Raw genomic sequence first — 20512 nt, forward strand, 5'->3', positions numbered from 1 at the left:
ATGGCTCTTGCCGGGCTCCAGCGGCAGAGTTGGACCCACGGGGGGTACAGGAGGGGCCCCCCCGGCCCAGGTGCTGGGGGGGGGGCGGCTCCCCCCGGGGACATCCGTGTGCCGGCCCACTGTGGCGAGGTGTGTGACGCCAGAAGCTGAGCCGAGCCTCATATTTGGGCACGAAGCAGGTTATTGGAGGCCGTGGCCCCGCAGCTGGGCGATCCCCCGGCTGATAAAGGCTCCCCTGGTGCTGCCGCCTGCACCGGCTCCGGCGCTCCGGCGCTGCCGCTACATCATCCCCTGCCTGCGCTGGGGGTGCGGGACGGTGGGATGGGGCCGGTCGGGGCGCTGGGGCTGCTGCTGTGCCTGCAGCTGTGTGGGGGTGAGTGGCGGGGTGGTGGGAGCGGGGACCCGCCGGTGCCGGGCCCGGCTCAGGCCCCTCCGTGCCGCAGGCTCCGGGCAGCTGCGGCTGGTGGGGGGCGGCGGGCGCTGTGCCGGACGCGTGGAGGTGAATCACGACGGTGAGTGGGGCTCCGTCTGTGTCTACGACTTCGACTGGCAAGCCCGCTGGGCCACCGTGGTGTGCCGGCAGCTGGGCTGTGGCCGCGTGGCCTCGTCGTCCCCGTATGCCCCGTTCGGGCAGGGCAGCGGCCGGATCTGGCTCCAGCCCTACTTCTGCCGTGGCACCGAGGAGGTGCTGGAGGAGTGTCCGCACTTCGGATGGGGCCAGCACTACTGCGACCACGAGTGGGACGTGGGGGTGATCTGCACAGGTGAGGGGGACAGGCTGGCCATGCCGGGGCACCCACCTCGTGCCAGGGTGTGCCAGGCAGGGCTGAGCTGTGCCGGTGTCCCGGTGCAGAGGCCATGGAGCTGAGGCTGGTGGGCGGCAGTTCCTGTGCTGGGAGAGTGGAGGTGAAGCTGCGGGGACACTGGGGCTCGGTGGGAGATCGCAACTGGTTCATGGAGGATGCCGAGGTGGTGTGCCAGCAGCTGGGCTGTGGCTCAGCTGCCGGCGCCTACTCCGCCCGCGACCTCTTTGGCACTGTAGCTGGGCCCATCAACCTGGCCATGGTGGACTGCAAGGGGGACGAGGCCACGCTCTGGGACTGCCAGATCCGCGGCTGGGGACCCTACAACGGTACCCATGAGTTCGACACCGCTGTCATCTGCCAAGGTAGGAGCCGGGCTGGGAGGGATGCGGCGCTCCCGGCACATCCCTCAGTGCCAACTCTGCACCGCTCCCGCAGGGTTTTCCCGGCTGGTCGGAGGTGACAGAGCCTGTGCCGGGCGGTTGGAGGTGCGGCAGCGCCAGGCCTGGGTTGGCGTCTGCGCGGAGCACGTGGACATGAAGGCGGCCCAGGTGGTGTGCCGGGAGCTGGGCTGCGGCGCGGCGCTGGCCATCCCCGGCAGCGGCCGGTTTGGGGCGGGAACGGGGCCGCTGTGGGAGGGGGGGTTCAACTGCACCGGCACCGAGCCCCTCCTCAGCGCCTGCGCCCGGCGGGTGCCCCACAGCCAGGGCTGCGCTGGCCACGCCACCATCATCTGCTCCCGTAAGCACCGGGGACACCGGGGGTGTTGGGGGTCCCCCCAGCATCACCCCCCTGAACGGCCTTTCTGCCACAGCCTACACGGGCTTCCGGCTGGGGAACAGCAGCTCGGGCTGTGCCGGGCGGGTGGAGGTGGCCGTGAGGGGCACGTGGGGGTCCGTCTGCGCCACCGACTGGGACCTGCCCGATGCCGACGTCCTGTGCCGCCACCTGGGCTGTGGCCACGCCGTCACTGTGCCCCCGGGAGGCTCCTTCGGCAGCGGGGACGGGCCGCTGAGGCCGGACGCCTTCGGCTGCAGCGGGAGCGAGCGGCACCCGGGCGAGTGCCCCGTGGCCGTGCTGGGGGAGCCCCCCTGCACCCCGGGGAACGCCGCCGCCGTCAACTGCTCAGGTCTGTGTGGCACCTGTGGGAAGAGCCTCCAAGGGCTTTTGGGACACCCCAAGAATTGGGACCGGAGCACTCAGGGCTCTTTGGGATGAGGGGAGGGCTGAACCAGGTGCCACAGCCCCACGGCACTGCTGGTGATTTTTCAGGCACTGAAGGCACCATCAATTCCGTGCAGCTGGTGGAGGGTGAGAGCCGGTGTGACGGGCGGCTGGAGGAGGCCATAACCACCCCAGCCTGGCGCCGTGTGCCTGTGGAGCAGTGGAAGAGATGGGATGTCTACATGGTGTGTGCTGTGCTGGGTTGTGGCCTGCCAAAGGAGATCTACACAGCCTTGGGTATGGCACCCACTGCACTGACCAGCAGCTCCAGGGAGGTGGATGTCGTAACGGAGGAGATGGATGTCGTGAGGAGGGAGATGTACAACATCTCGGGGATGGGCCCTGAGCTGACCAGGAGCCTCGGGGAGACGGAAGACATGGCAGAGGAGATCTCTGATGTCTTAGGGATGGGCCCTGCACCAACCAGCAGCCCTGAGGAGATGGTCATCGTCTGCTCAGGTGGGTGTCCCGAGAAGGGCCGGGGTGCTGGTGCCCCGAGCAGCCCCCAGCCCGGTCCTTCCGTGCCCGCAGGCAGCCGGCAGGTGAGGCTGGCGGGCGGTGCCGGGCGCTGCGCCGGGCGGGTGGAGGTCTATGCCGGTGGCACCTGGAGCAGCGTGTGCCAGGAGCGCTGGGACCTGCGGGCCGCCGCCGTTGTGTGCCGGGAGCTGGGCTGTGGCGCGGCACTGGAGGCCCCCGGCTCGGCGCGCTTCGGCCCCGGGCCGGGGACAGCGTGGCCGTACGTGGTTGAGTGCGCCGGGAGCGAGGAGTCTCTCTGGGAATGCCCACGCTCGGAAGGGCGCGAGTGCGAGCGCGGGGCCGGGGCCGGGGCCGTCTGCTCAGGTGAGTGTCGGGTGTCCCCGGGGCGGGGAGCAGCAGAGCCCCCGGGGGGTTCCCGTCCGTGCCGTGACCCCCCTGCTCCCCTCGCAGAGCAGCTCTCCCTGCGGCTGGCGGGCGGGCGCGGGCGCTGCAGCGGGTCCCTGGAGCTGCTCCACAACGGCACCTGGGGCCGCGTGTGCGCCACCGGCACCAGCCCCGGCACCGCCGCCGCCGTCTGCCGGCAGCTGGGCTGTGGGGACGGGGGGCAGCTGGCACCCGTACCAGCCCTGCAGCCGGCCCCCGCCTGGCTGGCCTGGGTGGGCTGCGAGGAGGGGGCCCGCTCGCTCTGGGGGTGCCCCTCGGCACCCTGGCACCTGCAGGCCTGCGGCCCCGGAGGGGACGCCTACGTGGCTTGTGCGGAGGACAGTGACAACCCCAGCGAGACAGCCACTCCCCTGTGCCCGGACGGGGCCACCTGCACAGGTAGCTCTGCCCGTGCCAGCAGCCCCCCCGCCGGGCCGGCTGGGATCCCCCTGCCCTCACTGCCTGGCCGTGTCCCCACAGCTGTCCCCAGCAGCAGCGGCCCTGCGGTGGCCAGGGGGACTGTGCCGGTGCCGGTGGTCCTGTGCGTGGTCCTGGGGACGCTGCTGTGCCTGGCCCTGGGCGCCCTGGGCGTGCTGATGTGCCGTGCCCGCGCTTGGCGCCGAGGTGGGTCCCGGCGGGTGGGTGCCGGGGCAGAGCCGCTTTGGGGGTTCAGGGGCTCCCCCCGTGTGGAACGGCTCGGAGGGTGGGCAGTGGGTGACCCCGGTGCCACCCACGGTGCCCACGGCCCTGGGAGAGCGCTGCCTCTTGTTGCAGGCCCCGGCAGAGCCGTGGGTGCCATCCCCGACGCCATCTACGAGGAGCTGGACTACAGCGCCATGCCGGAGTACCAGGAGGTGCCCAGTCGCCCAGGTCGGTGCAGCCCCCGTGCCCCAGCTCTGCCCGGACAGGGGGGCTCTGCCCCACAGTCCCACCGCGGCAGCGGGTCCTGGTGGCACAGCACTGGCTCCTCCCCGTGGTGTGGGGGGTCCCTGGGTCCCATCACAGCCCTGCTCTGTGGCTGAGGTTGTGTCACCCGCGGTGCCACCTCTGGCCACCCCCAACACTCTGTTTTCCCCCTGCAGGTTCCCCGCGGGAGGGCTCAGTGAAGAAGCTGCTGTATTACACCGGGGACAGCGTGGAGGGGAGTGACACCGGGGCAGCCCCAGGTAGGGGCACAGGGCAGGAACCCAGCGGGGAGTGCTGGGGACAGGGGACACAGCAGGGCTGGGGAGCTGAGGGGACATGTCCCCCTCGTTAGTGGGCAGAGAAGCATCGCCTTTCCCTGAGGGACCAAGGGCCACCAACACATCCCTGGTGGCACGGGCAGAGGGGAATGGCACAGCCATAGGGGGATGGCAGAACCGGAGGGGGCAATGGCACAGCCAGTCCCTGCTACAGCCACCGGGTCAGTGCCATGTACCCCCGTGCCAGTCCCAGCCCCCCCTGCCCTGCCTGGGCGCAGAACCCCAGATGGCTACGACGATGCCACAGCAGGAACCCTGGATGACTACGACGATGCCATGGCTGGAACTCTGGATGGCAACGATGATGCCACGGCCATGCCAGAGGAGTCTCCCGCTCCCAGCACTCGGGACATCTCCGAGGGGGTGGCACAGAGGGGCTGGATCCGTGTCCCACCCACAGGTAAGAGCGACCACAGCTGCCCTGTCCCCCCTGCAGAACCATTCCATGGGGGGTTTGGCTGTGGTGGCGAGCTGGGATCCAGCAGCAGATCCATGGGGGCTGCAGAAACACAGAAACACCCCAGGTGGGGTCTGGAGGGGGGACATGGAGCTGTCCCCCTGAGGCACCTGCCCTTACTGTCCCCAAGGTGGGAGCTGCCCCCCTCCAAGTCCCCCCGGAGCCACAGGGGACCCCCCGGGACAGCCCCCGGGGCACATGGACTGTGATGATGTCGGCACCGGCACCCCGGGGATGTCGCAGTGAGGATGTCCCGGCCATGCCCCATCCCTGGGGACACGTGTGCAGGGTGGGGGGCTCTGTGTCATCATCTCTGATAATGTCATTTGGGGCACTCCGGTGTCACTGGGAGGGTGGTGTTGTGGTGGAGAATATGAGTGGGGAATCAAGGGAGTCATGTGGGTTCCCCAAAAAGGGAGGGGACAGCCCAAAAATGCCTAAAAATTCATAGGGAGGGGTTATGTGTCTCTGTAAAATACTAACACCTTTTAAATTTGTTATTTTAAAATCTATTGACGAATAATATCAATTCATATGAAAACTGATTTCAAAATAAAACCCCATACCTGTTATAATATATACGGGATTTTGAGCTATGAGAAATTCCAAATGTGGATCCATAGGGTTTGAAAATTAAAATAAAACTTTTGTACGAATACGTTAAACACTGAAGGGCTGGAAAATGTGAGGCAGGCACTCGCTGTGCAGCAGCAGGGGCAGGTCGGTGTGTCGGGGGTTGTTCCTGTCCCCTCCCTGTCACCCCAGGGCGGTGGCACCGAGCGGGGAAGGAGCGGCTGGGCGGGGCTGGTGCCGGGGGGGTTCCCGGGGCACCCGGGACTTGCGGTCTCCTGTCTCTCCTGGGGGGGTAAAATGAACATTCTGAGGTAAAAACGAAGCAATTAGTGAAGGACATTCTGGGGTAAAACCTGAGCTGGGTAGGGGAGGTTTGGGGGTCAAACCTGAGTTCCTGTGCAGGGGACAGAAGGAAAGTTTGTGAGGGAAAAGCAGAGGCAAATTGGGAGGGGGAGCAGAGGTGACATTTTCCATAGAATTGCTAATTTGGATGAAACAATCCTTTCCAGTGTGCTGGGGCTGTTCCCAAATGCCATCATAACTTGGTAAGATTGTGTTCCTCCAACCCAACCCCCAGGTGCAGCTTTGGTGCTCCTGTGTGCACCTCTCGCCTTTGCCTCCTGAGACCATCCTTGTGTTGCAGCTCAATAAAGTCCATTTTGGTGTTTATTGGTTTTGATTAGTGCGTGTAACAAAGGTACTGCTCAGTTTCTCTAAACTATTCTCCTCCTTCAATAGATGCATCGCTGGTCCAAAATTTACGTTCATAGACAATTCTTTTCCAGCAGGAAACACCATTTTCCTTTTCCCGGTTGTTGGCAGGGCGGGGCCGCGCTGAGGGAACGGGGGCGGGGCCGCGCTGAGGGAACGGGGGCGGGGCCGCGCCGAGGGGCGGGGCCGGGCTGAGCTGGCGGGGCGGGGCCGCAGGGCCAGGTGGGCTGGGATTGGGCGGAGGCGCTCGAGTGCTGATTGGGCAGCGCTGCCGGCCCGCGGTATAAAGGGGCGGCGGGGGGGGTGCGGGCGGTTGTGTGTGAGGGCTGTGTATTTGAACAGAAAGTGTAAAAGTAAAGTCAGGTCTGTTCTGGAGTGTGTTACACTTGTCCTTCCCTCTGTTTATTTTCTGTTCTGGAAAGCACAGTCTGGTTCCCAGGCACTTCTTATTAAATGATACTATGAAAACAATTTTGTACTGAAAGGGGAAAGGAGCTGTCTGTGAAAGTTCAGATGTCCATGATGAAAGCTTTATGTTTTTTCAGTCAGTAAGCTCTTAAAATACCTTAGTGTATAGGAATGCCTGGCTTCTAAAACTCACCAACTGAGTCTTAGAAGCTTCTCTGAAGAGCTGATTTCAGGCAGCAGAATTGGCCCCCAGGAGGGACTCTGTGCCTGCTCTCCCGTGGCTCCAAGGGATCTCTGGCCCTTCACGCCGGCACCGAGATTTTCTCGGGAAGGGCCTCAGATCCCTGGACCAGTCTGGGACACAGGCAAGATCCCCCTGCATTTTAGGACCAAATTGGGCCCCCTGGAGGGACAGTGCTGTTGGTGCCCCCCGGGTTGGGGCACCCCGAGGACTCCCACACGCACCGAAAGGATTATTCGGGGAGATCCTCGGGGTGCCCGGCCCTGGGGAGCTCAAAGCAAGGTCCCTGCCATGGATTCAGGCATTGCTGAGAGTATCCCGGGGTCCCTGTCCCTGCTAGACATGGAGCTCTCTAATGGGCTGTAATTGGGTGATAAAAGTGGTGTTCCAAGTGCCAAAGAAGTGTGGGATTGGGATCAAGAAATGAGCAGTGATGGTACAATTGGCTGTTTTCCCTTGAATATCATTGTAAGAGCTGCAGGAGTGCAAGGTGTGTGTTCCAGTTCCCAGCATTTGGTTTGCACATGTCCTGGTCAGACACAGGTCCAACTTCCTCAGTCCTTAACACAATAGAGGGAGAATGAAGGACTGGCAGTGTTAAGGTGATTGGTGTGACAGGGGTTAAACTGGAAAAACATTGGCTAATTCCTCAGTTTCTGTATTTGCCCAACTCACCCAAACCTGTGCTAGGAAGAGATTGTGTGGAAAAGTTGAGGCAGAAATGAAATTGAGAAATGGCAATATTGAAACTGTAATTGCTGAAACTAAATGTGTCCAAGTAGCAACTCTTGTTGTGCAGGGAATAACTCCTGTCAGCAGCAAGGTCCTGACTGAAGTGGCAGCTGCAGTTGTTCCTGTTGTGTGGGCCAGTGGAACTCCAGGAGAGTGGAAGAGGGCAGAACCTGTACGTATTACCCCTAATGTGGAATCTCTCCTGGTAAGGCCAAGCCAATATCCTTTAAAATCAGAATGCCAGCTTGGATTGGTTGCAGTAACAGCTAAATTTGCTCCTCCTGGTTTGCCTGTAGAACATGAAGGCAAGAACCTGCCAAGAAAACCAATGGCCAAGGTGATTGATTAGTGCAGGACCTGAGAGAACCCCCTTAAATGACAGCCTCCAGTAGTTTCCAGTATTAAATTTAAAGGATGCTATTTGCTGCATCTGCTTGAGCAAGGAAAGCCAAGAAATCTTTGCTTTTGCAGGAGAAAATACAGAAAGGGGGAAAGAAAAAAAGAAGCCCCGTGACTCCTCCCTGAGCCCCAGACAGCCCAAGAACTGCCTTCCTGGGAATGGTGGGATGGGCTGGACTCTGGATTGCTCCCTCTGGATGTGTGGTAAGACTGCTGTGCCAACTTTTCCAACAGCCTGTAAGGATTTGCTGCCTTGGCTAGATGGTGCAAGGGCAGCCTTTAAGCAGCTGAAGCATTCCCTGAGGAGAGCTCTGGGTCTGCCAGATCTCTCAGAACTGTTGGAAGCATCTTTGGTGGGGAGGGCAAACAAAGGCCAAGGTGTGCAGTGACCCCCCAACAAGGGACTTTGTGTTAATGGCATCCCTGCAAGTGAACTTTGTGGGCTGTTCCCCCTGTAGGGCAGGTGATAGTTCCAGCTACAGTGATGAGAAAAGTAGTTAAAAGAGAGCCCCAAAAGCTGGAAATCCTCCTGGAGGCTCTTGGCAAACAGAGTTTGTTGAGTTCCCCCTGACAGAAGGACAGTGATAGCTTTTGAGTGCTGGTAGATCCTTTTAATAGGTAGCCTTGAGTGTGTCCTTGTTGCCCCAGTAGGCCTTGTCAAATTCCTCATATTCCTATTAAAGGAAAAAATGCTCTTCCTAATCCTTTGTTGGCTTGAGGCTCTCCCCTCAGGAACTGCAGGAACTCCTGGTGCCGCCTGGGCCGATGGATTGGACGCCCCAGCCCCTCCGTTCCTGCCCAGCCACTGGGGCCGTGTCCAGTGGTGGCACTGCCAGCCCTGCAGGTGAAGTGGAAAGGGCCTTTCCAGGTCTCTTTGATCACATTGATAGCAGTTAAAGTTGCAGAAAAAGAATGTTGGGTCTATTCTTCTTGAGTTCAGAAAGCTCCTTTTGATTGGTGAGCAGAACAAAGTGGATCCTTAAGAGTTCCCATCCATGTTTGTGTCTCAGTCTGTGTTATGATTCAGGGCTGTCAGTTGTTGTCACTGAGGAGTCAAACTATCCTTTAAATAATGAGACACTGGCCTAATGGCCAAGTGTCAGGAAAAAAGGGGGAATGATATGTGAGTGTTAAGATGTAACAAGAACTAATCCTTTTTGCAGTGGGATGGAGCCTGGAAACAGATTCCTTCTCTTCCCAGCACATTCCCTGAAGTTTAACACCCACAGTTTTCTGTGTCTGTCACCACTCAGTACCTAAGGTTACCTTAATGTGTTCATTCCCTGCCCTGGAGAGAATGAACCTCCTTTTTTACCCCCAGAATTTCCCCTTCCAGCCCACTGCTGATTACTTCTTTTTGAAAACAAAGTATTCATTCTCTCCACCAAAGATTACCTCAGACTTTTACCCTACCTGCACACTACTGATTACTTCTTTTTGACCTCCAAATATTCATTCTCTGCCCTGCAAATTTGCTCTAGTTTGACTCTCAAAATTCTCCCTGGAGATTACCTCAAATGTTTCTGCCCTAACTGTCCCCACCTGGCCACCACTGATTACCTCAGTTGACCTCATGAGGTTCTTTTTCTCCCCTGGAGATAAAACTTTGGGGCTTTGGAACGAGGTTAACTCAAAGTATTCATTCTCTCCCCTGGACATTACCTCAAGTTTTACCCCTAAAATTTTCCCCATATGTCCACAACTGATTACCCCAGTTTACCTCAGGATGTACATTCTCTCTGTTCCACATGACCTCAAATTTTACACACAGAAATTTTTCCTACCTGCCCACCACTGACTGCCTCACTTCACCCCAAGGTATTCATTTACTCTGCTACAGAGTGCCCAGATTTTACTCCCAAAATTCTCCCTACCTATCCCTATGTAATCAGCTCATTTGTACAAACACATACTGCAGGGAACACAGGGAGACAGGAGCAGCTCTTGGTCCTTATTCCCTGCAGACAACTGCTGCAGGGGAAGAGTTCATTTAGGCACAAGCCAGTGATGCAGCCACAGGGGCAGGGGAAGAGGAACTGACACCAAAATGACACAATCACCACTGAAGGGGACTCTATTGAGCTGCAACACAAACACATTCCCAGCAGGCCAGGACAGGAGGTGCCCACAGGACCACCAGCACAGCAGCTGGGCTTGCAGGAACACCATCTTCTCAAGGGATGGAGCCAGGGGCTGACAGTGGGGATCCAGCCTGGGGGGCTGGAGAGCACTCAAGGCATCAGGGCCAAGTCCTGCCTGCTCACTGCAGACAGTTCAGCCCCAGCAGCAGGGGGATTTTCTGCCTCTCCCCCTGTAGCAGGGAGGATGCTGAGACTGAAACCACACACCATTGAAAGCTCAACAAGAACAATACTTATCACCAAGAGGTGGCCAACAAAACAAGAACCTGAGAGAGGGGAAAGGGGAGGGAAATAAGCCCTCAGTACAGCCCCCCACTCACTCAGGTGTTGCTTACAAGGCTGTCTCACTGCCCCCAGCCTGCCTGGAATTCCCCAGAGCAGAAGCTGCACCCTGGGAGTGTGGGCAGGCTCACAGGATCGTGGGCGTCCCTGCGAAAGGCAACGTGGGCCTTCCATGTGAAGCCTCAGTTCCACTCCCAGCACGAGCCATCTGCTTTTTATCCAATCCATTGGTGACTTCTACCTGGGCAGGTGTGGCCAGCACTGCCCAGCCAGAGGCCTTGGGTCCCTCCCCCGTTATGTCAGGGGTGCCCCTTTGCACACACGGGGGTACCCTGGAATTTCCCTGTGCCTGCACCTCGGGGGGTCTTTCCTAAAGGAGTCTGGGGACTTACTTCATCCTCCTCCTCTTCACTTCCTTCTTCAAATGCCCTCAGAGGGCCATCAACCAATAGTGAGGTATCATTAATTTCAGTTTATAGGAGATGCTCGCTTCAAGGATGAAGTTCTTGTTCCTCAGGGCTTGTTTTGACATAAGCTGACAGGAAAAGAACAGACTCTCACAAGTGGCTGCAATTCTCCCTGCTCCTTCCCTCCCTCTGCCAGCTCCTGCACCCCCACCTCTTACCTCTCAGAAAACATGAGCTGCATCCTCTTGGATCCTCCAGCTGGATGCTGCTGGCTCTGGGCAGCTCCCACCCTTCAGCAGGGGATGCCAAAGGGAGCTGGAACACCACAGCCCCCAAACCTGCCCCCTCTCAAGTGCTGCACAAACCTGGTGTTTTGCTGACAGGCAGGGCACTCAAGGAAACAACTCCTCACCAGTCATGGAATAACAGGAACAGTTTAAACAAACCCAATCCAACACATGGGATACAGATGTAGGGGAGACACAAAAGAAAATGAGCAAGGCATCACATCCTGAGTGCCCCAGAGACAGAACTGTGTTTAAGGAGAAATCTCTCACCCACAGCCCCCTCCTGCTCCACAAGGCTGCTCTGGCACAGGACCAGTTTTAAGCTCAGCTTTTCTCTGTACCACTTCACTTTGTTTCCCACCTCATCCTGTAATCAAAACTTGCTGTCCTTGCACCTTTTTAGGGTGACCATAAATTAAAGAGGCCTCTGCTCCAGCACCCACAGGGGCCTGAACCATTTGACAGGATCTATTTTTCCAATGAATTCAAAGCTCCACCTGAGGACCAGGGTCTTTTCTCACCCATCCTTCTGCTGGAGCTTTGCCTCCATCTCACTCTGCTTTCAGTTCTTTCCAGGGTTACTACACTGGCAGCCCTGGCCCTGGTGGAGCTCGGCATCCTGATCCCATCCCTCTTGGCCCCCGGAACCGCTGGCTCAGCAATGGGGGGCCCTCCATTGCCAAGGGCACGGGCCCGTCGGGGCTCACGGGGGGAGCAGGAGGGCGAAGGCTCCAGCCCTGCTGCTACAACCTTCCACCACTACAGCCAACAGAGGAGCCTCCCCAGCCCTGCCTCCCAAGGCATCCTGAACAAACCCAGCCCAGCTCCACAGGACAAACTGCTCCCTGTCTGCCCAGGCCAGTCTAATCCCAGAGGCTCCCAGATCATGCACAACTACCCAGGAAATCAGAGACCCGAGTCCATCTCTTCCTAGCAAAGGTTTGGGTGAGTTTGGCAAAGAGACAAACTGAGGAATTACCCAATGTTTTCCCAGGTTAACCCCTGTCACACCAGTCACCTTAACAGTGCCAGTCCTTCATTCTCCCTCTATTGTGTTAAGGACGGAGGAAGTTGGACCTGTGTCTGACCAGGACATGTGCAAACCAAATGCTGGGAACTGGAACACCCACCTTGCACTCCTGGAGCTCTTACAGTCACATTCAAGAGAAAACAGCCAATTGGACCATCACTGCTCATTTCTTAATCCCAATCCCACACTTCTTTGGCACTTGGAGCACCACTTTTATCACCCAATTACAGCCCATCAGAGAGCTCCATGTCTAGCAGGGACAGGGACCCCGGGATACTCTCAGCAATGCCTGAATCCATGGCAGGGACCTTGCTTTGAGCTCCCCAGGGCCGGGCACCCCGAGGATCTCCCCGAATAATCCTTTCGGTGCGCGCTGGAGTCCTCGGGGTGCCCCAACCCGGGGGGCACCAACAGCACTGTCCCTCCAGGGGCCAATTTGGTCCCAAAATGCAGGGGGATCTTGCCTGTGTCCCAGACTGGTCCGGGGATCTGAGGCCCTTCCCGAGAAAATCTCGGTGCCAGCGTGAAGGGCCAGAGATCCCTTGGAGCCACGGGAGAGCAGGCACAGAGTCCCTCCTGGGCGGCCAATTTGGTTGCCTGAAATCAGCTCTTCAAAGAAGCTGGTGAGTTTTAGAAGCCAGGCATTCCTATACACTAAGGTATTTTAAGAGCTTACTGACTGAAAAAACATAAAGCTTTCATCATGGACATCTGAACTTTTACAGACAGCTCCTTTCCCCTTTCAGTACAAAATTATTTTCAGAGTATCATTTAATAAGAAGTGCCTGGGAAGCAAACTGTGCTTTCCAGAACAGAAAAAAAAAAGAGGAAAGGACAAGTGTAACACACTCTAGAACAGACTTGACTACTTTTACTCTTTCTGTTCAAATACAGCATAAAAAAACTCCAGTAGAAGAGTGCTGGTACGTTCCCAATGGTACCTTGAAAGTCCATCCTACAACTGCCATAGGCAAGCTGGAGTCATACAAGTTCCTTGTTCCTGCAGATGCCTGGGGATCCTTTCCATCTGCCTCGTGCTCGGCCAGCAGGAGAAAGGGTGACCTCAGGGACACAGTGGCACTCAACATCCTGCTGAGAGAGCAAGGAAACCTTTTTTTGCTAGAGAGTACAGCAACACCCCTGTCCTTTCAAAAAGGGAATCGATTCTCCTGGACATTTCTCCAACACTCAAGGTCTTTTGAAGCTGCTCTCATGGCACCAAACCTGCTTGGGGTCTCTCCCAGCTCTTGGCTCTCCTTGGAGCCGGGGAAGGGCGGGTGAGAGCTCCGCGGTCACGGCCCGTCCGGGAGCTCTCCCGGGAGAAGAGGAGGCGGGGAGCGGGCGGGAGCGGCCCCGGGAGCGGGGCCCTGCGGGCATGCGGCGTTCTTGGGGCGGGCAGGGCGGGGCCGGGCGCTGCCTGGGGCCGGGATTGGCTGGGCTGGCACGGGGGGCGGGGCTGCGCGGGCCGCGGCCTATAAAAACCGTGGCGGGGGGTTTTCAGCTAAAAATGTCACCTCTGTCCCCTCTAAGTTATCCCAGGTTTTCCCAGCTGAGAGCTGCAAGGAAGCACGCTCCCTGATCAATGACTTGCTTTAATTAACCAACTCAAATGAACAAATTAAAACCAAATCAATATTATATTATTCTCTTTAATCAAGATATATACATATTGCAGAATACAAAAGAACTTTTTTAGCCCAAAAAACTCTTAAAAGAGAGTTGCACTGGTTTGGCTGCACTGCACCTCCAAACCAAGGACAATTAGGAGAAAAGAAAAACCCAGACTGAGATTCCTTGGAGATTGGTGCAGCTGCTTCCATCCAAAAAAATCCTTGGTCTGCATGAACACCTGCCTGAATCCTAGGAACCTGTGATGTCATCAATATCCTCATGGTCCTTTTTATTAAAAGCAGATTTCCACGGAGAATTAATGAAATACAGAAAATTAAACTGAAATGTAAATGAACAGTTCCCCCAGCTCAGCAGGTTGCAGCATCCAAAAGAAAATGAACAGAAAGATTATGGACTGGGATCATCACCAATCCCAAATCCCTAGTGTGGAATACCACTCTGCTTGGTTTTATAAATCACTTTTCTTACTGGACAAACCCACCAACTTTAGTTCAAATTCACCAAGTTCAGAACTGCGGCCACATGGATTTTATTGCCCCACGTGCGTGGTGGAACCCAGGAAAACACAAAGGGTGTGGTCCTCTGGGAATGTTCACAAGGCACCACAGGGATCCGATCTGTGACTACAGCCCAGTGGGAGATCTCTTCCCAACCCTTCCGGGTGTCCTGATGGACACATCCCGACACACAACAGGTTCCTCTGCCAGCTGCGCTGGGGAGTATCTGTAAGGTGCCACACAGAAAGGAGCCCCTCATGGACATAGTCATGGGACTCAGGGGGAAAAAAGCACTTTTCACTCTTTAGCATCTCCCACTCCGTCGGCATTGATAGCAAACATGGCCTCAGCCTCGGGAAGACACGGAGAGTCGTAGATTTTACAGATCCTGGTCTCTCCCCGGCCTTTCCGCAGGTACAGTCTGACAGGGAGAGGGAAGGAAACAGGTCAGGGTGCACAGCCTACTTCCAGAAAATCATCATAATCCATAAAGCACTATGGAGAGCTGTAGGAACATTCCCAAAACGTTCATTTCCCTGAGGGCTCAGAGTGGCACTAAATCAAAGCACAGGCTGGACCTGCCACAGACAGATTACATAAACCCCAGAAGTAAAAACTACTTAGCCAATTCCATAAACCCCAAGTGAGGCTCCTGGGAGGCGACCATCTCTCCTCTCACCTGGTGGTGGAAGCATGAGCGATGATATTCCCTCCGATGGGTTTTTTGGGATCCGCAGCGAACATGGCGGCTCCGTCCACCTGTGCCACCACCTGGTTGGTGATGACGACGGCCACGCCGAACTGCAGGGGCAAACAACCAGAACCCAGCTATTCCCCACAGTCTGAACAGAAGGGGGGGAAATAGAGCCAGGTGCACCCCTGCTGTCCATAACTGGGGCATCGAGCCCCTCCAAACCAAGGGAAGCAGAGACTGAGCGACAAAGCCCTTTGTACCAAATTGCTGGGATTCATGAGGAAAGTGAGGAGGTCTATCTGAGGAATGAAGCAGCGCTGTGTTACCTCATCTGCCAGGCGCAGCAGCATCCGCAGGAACCTGGCCAGGTGCATCTGCCTGGCGGAGAGCTCCCCCCTTCCCGAGTAATCCGTGCGGTACAGGGCCGTGGCGCTGTCCACGATCAGCAGCGCGTACCTGCCAAAGGCACTCGGGGTCAGCAGCACTGCCAAGCACGGCCAACGCCTCCACGGGAGTGTGCTGGTGCCTGGAGAGCTGGGATGCTGCTCCAGGTGGGGTGGCAGCTCCTGCCCACACAAGAAAACCCAGCAAGCCCAAAGAAACTCCTGCGTGGTTAAAAAATTAGATTCACTGTGGTGATACAAATGTCCTGTTTGGACAGCACAGGTACCTGTGGACAGGTTCCTACACACCCTGTTCCACCATCACATTCCCTCTAAGGCTGTGTAAATCATCTTACTTCCAGTCCCAGGTTTCCTGGGAGCTTGGAAATAATCAACGTTATTTCTAAAAACAGTTATAAACCGAGCTTTAAAGTTGTTTCTCAGGCTGGCACTGAGGGACAATTTACTGTCCTTGTACAGTGACATCGGGCCGAGCCAGTCGCTGTCGCCCCGAATTCCAGCAGCCAGAGGTGTTGCTGATCACTGACTGCCCACAGAGCTTGTCACCTGGATAAGCCTAAAGATAACCCAGTTTGGGAACAGGATCCATGACAGCAGAGTTCTTACCGTGACTCAGCCATCATGGCCGAGGCCTGATACAGCAGCTGGGTCTGGTGGTCGGTGTTGAAGCCCCGGGCATAGGCCACGTTGTCCAGGACGTCGCTGCCAGACAGGCCATACCTGGGGAAACACCAGGGGAAATAAAAGATAGAAACCTCTAAGTGACAACTTCCTCCATAGGAGCTATCCTGCAGCTTTGCTTAAAGGCTGGAATAAAAACTCACGTTCCTGGGAGAGAGAAAAACAGAGGGAAAAAATGCAACATGTGGGGATGAAAAGAGAACAGAATAATTGGAACCATTTAAAACGGATGAGAGGAAACAGCTTCAAGTGATACCAGCGGAGGTTCAAGTTGGTTATTGGGACATTTATTAATTGAAAGGCTGCCCAGCCCTGGCACAGGCTGTCTAGGGCAGTGGAGGAGTCCCCATCCCTGGAGGGATTTAAAGCCCTGTGGATGTGGCACTTGGGGACATGGGTTAGTGGTGGCCTTGGCAGTGCTGGGCACTGGCTGGATCATAGAGGGCTTTTCCAACCTGAACAATTCCATGATTCCAAGTACTCTCTGTATACAGCCAGCACAGACACACCTATGACTGCTGCAAACATCATTTCCCTTTCTCATCTGTATCAAGTCTCATCAGTGTCATCCAGAGGTGTTTGTTGCCAAATATCCACCGGTGGGAGCACTCCTTGCTGCAGGAAAAGCCAGCAGGATTAGACCAAATTCCCTTCCAAGATAGCTGACAGGATCTGGTACTGTCCCCAGCTGCTTGGGAAGCTCACATGCCCTTCCAGTAGCAAAAAGTGAGGGAAATCACTTCCTGCTGAGGGACAACGACACGAGAGCTGTGGGGAGAGAGCGGCAGAGGTGGGAAAGGAACAGCAACACCAGATGTTTCCAGAGTGAACATCTGTCAAGTCAACCTCCAGGGCCTGTGTAAAATGTCTTCCAGCTAAGCTGTGAGGAGATATATTCCTTTCTTCCCCTCACAGACCTTTCAGCCACAGCCAGGAGCCGCTCCGGACGGAAGGTCCCCTCTGTGTCGATGTACATGGCTTTTCCCTCTCCACCACCGCGGTCAATGGGGAGCTAAAGGAGAAGGGAATGAAGGAACATGGAATGAAGTGTCCATAAACACACCAGGGGTGGCCTTATGCCCTCACTGATATCATACATAACACCATAGCTAACATCCCAAGTTACTGTGACTAAAGTCCCACTTAGCTGGGAAAAACAAAAGGAAGGATTACTGGTTCTGATCTCCAACACCTTCCTTCTGGTACCCTGGAGTGCCAGGACAAGGGGGAGGGATAGATTGGATATTGGGAAGGAATTCTTCCCTGTGAGGGTGGTGAGGCCCTGGCACAGGTTGCCCAGAGAAGCTGCGGCTGCCCCATCCCTGGGAGTGTCCAAGGCCAGGCTGGACAGGGCTTGGAGCAACCTGGGCTAGTGGAAGGTGTCCCTGCCCATGGAAGTGGATGGGCTTTGAGGTCCCTTCCAACCCAAACCATTCCAGGATTCCATGATTCCACATAAGAGGGCAGGTGCTCAACTTTGAGCTGGTAGGTTTAGGGAGTCAACTAAATTACCAAATTAAGTCCAAGCCTCTAATATTTTATGGAATACTAAAATCCCTTGAAGTCTGAAATTAAAGAGTACACCTGCTAAAGCTTGGAGCTTCTGGACCAGGCTGTAACAAACAGCAACCTCTAGAAAGCAATAAACACTTAGAAAGCCAAGAAAAGTGCCCAAATTAGCAAGTTCCCAAATGCTGTGGTGTCTGTACATTGGATTGTAACGAGGTGACCCACTCACCTGACAGGTGACTGCCAGTGTGTGACACAGCTGTGTCTTCCCAGTACGGAACTCCCCAAATAACTCTGTTATGGACCCTGTTTCTATTCCTCCTGAAGGGAAGAGAATAATAATAATAAATAACAATAAAAATTACAAACAAAAACCACATGCAAAAACATTGCAATTACAGAGACTCAGTCAAACATTTAATTTGGCCAAAAGCTTCAAACTTAATTGGGAAAACTCATTGTCATCCTGAGGTTTGTTGATGTTATAGATAAAAAGCTGAGGTGTGTTTTTGAAGATGCTGCAGAGCTGAAATTATATGGTTCATTTTTGGATTACCAGAAGAATGGTGAGATGGTGATACCCAGTTTTGCTTTCTTGAAATACATCATGCATTAGAATAAACCAGAAACATCCCAAAATGGACAGTTCTGGATCTTGCATTGTGACTAAAAGGCTTAAAAACTATTTCTGCAGCTTCTAAAATGAAATCAATTATACAAGAGCAGGACTTGAGGAGATTTTTCACTTAAACACAACTTGTTCTGTGTGATTTTGTGCAAGGATCATGTTCACAGCAAAAAGCCCACCCCAGTAATGGAGGTTAAGCAGTAAAGAGCAATAAAGTGATTACCCTGAAGCAGTTTGTCCAGTTCCTTGGAGCCAGTGGTGATCTGGATGATCTCCGACCTCCGCTGGTGGAATTCCGTGGCCGTGGTGAAACCCATGGGAACCAGTTTGGCTGCCTCAGCCTGAGGGAAAACCAAACAGAGCAGTGCCAGGAGAGCTCACCCTGTTCATTAACCCCCCAGTAATTAATATTTCCTGCTTTGTGGAGAAGCACCTCTATCATTCCACGCACATTTTATTTTACAGACTGGGCACTAGTTGGTACCTCTGAACAGAAATGAAATTGTGCTCCAGGAAAAAGCTCCAACATCCATTTTGTGTGTTTTATGGAAATATCTTCCCCTTGCCCCCCACCCTTCCAGCTCAGTTCCGTCCTGGTGGGTTTTGTCCCTTCTCATCAGAAGCCATGTCACACCTCTAACCCCCTTTACTGCCCTTTGAAGACCTTCCAAATCCACCAGAACTCTTCAAGCCAGTAGAAAGAAGCTTGTGGAATATCTTGGGTCAATGTTCCACAACATCCTTACCAGGATTTTGTCGGCTTTTGCTTCACTGATGCCTTTGATGTTCAGCAGCTCCTTCTTTGGTGCATAAGCCACGGCCTCCACGGTGTGAAATCCAGCCTCCTCCAGCTTCTTCACATCGTTGGCATTTATACCACATTGCTGGGAGGGAGGGGGAAAAAAGGGACAAATTTTGATTATTTTGGATTGTTTTGGGGTTTTTTTTTTGACAGAACACAAGTAAGAATTTAGCAGGAGTTTTCAGATACGCCTTGCTTTCAAAGAAAAAGGTTTAGATGGGATATTGTGAAGGAATTCTTCCCTGTGAGGGTGGGGAGGCCCTGGCACAGGTTGCCCAGAGAAGCTGTGGCTGCCCCATCCCTGGAAGTGTCCAAGGCCAGGCTGGACAGGGCTTGGAGCAACCTGGGCTAGTGGAAGGTGTCCCTGCCCATGGCAGGGGGGTGGTACTGGAGGGGCTTTAAAATCCCTCCCAACCCAAACCAGTCTGGGATTCTGCGAAAAAGACCAGCAGAGCTCTGGAAAACTTACTCCAGAGGCAAGTGCTCTCCTACCTCCAGCCTGGATATGAGCTGTGGCCCAAAGCTCTCCTCCTCTGCCGACGTGTCCGCGCTGGCCTCCAGCTGCATCTGCATGGCCATGGCAGCGAGGGGCCAGGACCCCCTGGAAGGGACCAAACATCTCAGGATCCCGTTTCAGGAAGAGCTCGTGAGGTCACACGAGTCAGAATCATGGAATTATTCAGGCTGGAAAAGCCCTCTGAACAGGCACCAGCTGTCGTGGCTGGGCTGTGCCTCAGAGCCGCCCTCGGGACAGCCACCAACACCTTGGGAAGGGCTGGAAGGGGCTCCAGACCCTGCAGAGGATCTGCCCCACCCTCGGGAATGCTGAGCAGGATGGGAGGCACGAGCTGTCACGGGAAACTGAAGGAAATAAGGGAACTCGCACATTTTGGATACAGCACAGAGTTTGGATATTGTAGTGACAGGACAGCGGGCGAATGAATTCCAGCTGGCAGAGGGAAACTTACACTGGATAACGGGAAGGAATTCCTGGCTGTGAGGGCGGGGAGGCCCTGGCACAGGTTGCCCAGAGAAGCTGTGGCTGCCCCATCCCTGGAAGTGTCCAAGGCCAGGTTGGACGGCGCTTGGAGCAACCTGGGCTGGTGGAAGGTGTCCCTGCCCACGGCCGGGGGTGGGACTGGATGATCTTTAAGGTCCCTTCCCACCCGACCCTTCCCGGACTCCACGGTTCCCGCCGCCCCCGGAGCCAGCGGCCCCTGCCCGGTGCCAGCCCGCGGTCTGTGGCTCCCCGGTGTCCCCGCCGTGTCCCCCCGCCGAGCCGGTCCCGGCCCTTTGTTCGATCCCCTCACGGCCCCTCCGCTCCCGCCCCGCTCCCCTCAGCCCGCCCTGGGCCGGCGCTGGACCGGCCGCTCCCGGCACCGGGGAGGCCCCGGGGAAGCCCCGCGACCGCCCGGCGGGCCCCGCCCGTCTCACCCCGGTGCCGGTGCCGATCCCGGTGCCGATCCCGATCCCGATCCCGGTCCCGTCCCGGCCGTTCGGACGCTCCCGCCGCCCCGTCACGTGACGCGCCCGCCTGCGCGCGCAGAGGCCCCGCCCCGCTCGGGAGCGCGCGCGGGAAACGGCTCCGGGAACTGGACGGGAAGAGAATGGAATGGGCTCGTGGGGCAGCGCGGCCTTTCTTTCCAATTTCCCTTCCTTTTCTTCTATTATCTTTTTTTTTCCCCATTTTATTTTCCCTTTTTTTTTTTTCCCTTTTCTTTCCCCCCACTTTTTTCTTTTTCCCTTTTTCTCCCCTTTTCTTTCGTATTACGAAAAGTCTTCCCGAAGTATTTAACAAAATTATTTCAATATTAGTATCAAATTTG

General features: G+C 55.9%; 2 protein-coding genes across 2 annotated transcripts; one reads left to right on the top strand and one right to left on the bottom strand.

Moving 5' to 3' along the window:
• On the top strand, positions 1-5226 carry LOC127465718 (antigen WC1.1-like). The gene is made up of 14 exons (XM_051776249.1): positions 1-129; positions 230-764; positions 854-1168; positions 1242-1544; positions 1618-1932; positions 2085-2308; positions 2375-2486; positions 2559-2867; positions 2955-3326; positions 3408-3551; positions 3702-3797; positions 4010-4093; positions 4359-4571; positions 4759-5226. Exons 1-14 carry the CDS (start codon positions 1-3, stop codon positions 4872-4874), a joined length of 3267 nt encoding a protein of 1088 aa, XP_051632209.1. The 3' UTR covers positions 4875-5226.
• An 8242-nt stretch (positions 5227-13468) lies between these two features.
• Positions 13469-20180, bottom strand: RAD51 (RAD51 recombinase). Its single transcript, XM_051777100.1, has 10 exons — positions 20121-20180; positions 19179-19287; positions 18631-18768; positions 18108-18225; positions 17486-17577; positions 16665-16759; positions 15673-15786; positions 14989-15118; positions 14648-14769; positions 13469-14389 (listed from the first exon to the last, which is right to left on the bottom strand). The coding sequence occupies exons 2-10, from the start codon at positions 19263-19265 to the stop codon at positions 14266-14268; spliced, it is 1020 nt and encodes a 339-aa protein (XP_051633060.1). The 5' UTR covers positions 19266-19287; positions 20121-20180; the 3' UTR covers positions 13469-14265.
• Positions 20181-20512: the final 332 nt, after the last annotated feature.

The sequence above is a fragment of the Manacus candei genome, unplaced genomic scaffold, assembly GCF_025592945.1.
Source record: "Manacus candei isolate 608988 ecotype Guabito, Panama unplaced genomic scaffold, ASM2559294v1 h1tg000009l, whole genome shotgun sequence".
Taxonomy (NCBI): Eukaryota; Metazoa; Chordata; class Aves; order Passeriformes; family Pipridae; genus Manacus; species Manacus candei.

Excerpts from the sequence above, each read along its gene's own strand:
- LOC127465718 (XM_051776249.1), top strand. The coding sequence starts at position 1 with ATGGCTCTTGCCGGGCTCCAGCGGCAGAGTTGGACCCACGGGGGGTAC. Across the intron at positions 1,545-1,617 it reads CGCCACCATCATCTGCTCCC|CCTACACGGGCTTCCGGCTG; the intron begins GTAAGCACCGGG and ends TTTCTGCCACAG. Across the intron at positions 3,552-3,701 it reads TGCCCGCGCTTGGCGCCGAG|GCCCCGGCAGAGCCGTGGGT; the intron begins GTGGGTCCCGGC and ends CTCTTGTTGCAG.
- RAD51 (XM_051777100.1), bottom strand. The coding sequence starts at position 19,265 with ATGGCCATGCAGATGCAGCTGGAGGCCAGCGCGGACACGTCGGCAGAG. Across the intron at positions 16,760-17,485 it reads CACTGGCAGTCACCTGTCAG|CTCCCCATTGACCGCGGTGG; the intron begins GTGAGTGGGTCA and ends CTTCTCCTTTAG. Across the intron at positions 14,390-14,647 it reads GCTCATGCTTCCACCACCAG|ACTGTACCTGCGGAAAGGCC; the intron begins GTGAGAGGAGAG and ends TCTCCCTGTCAG.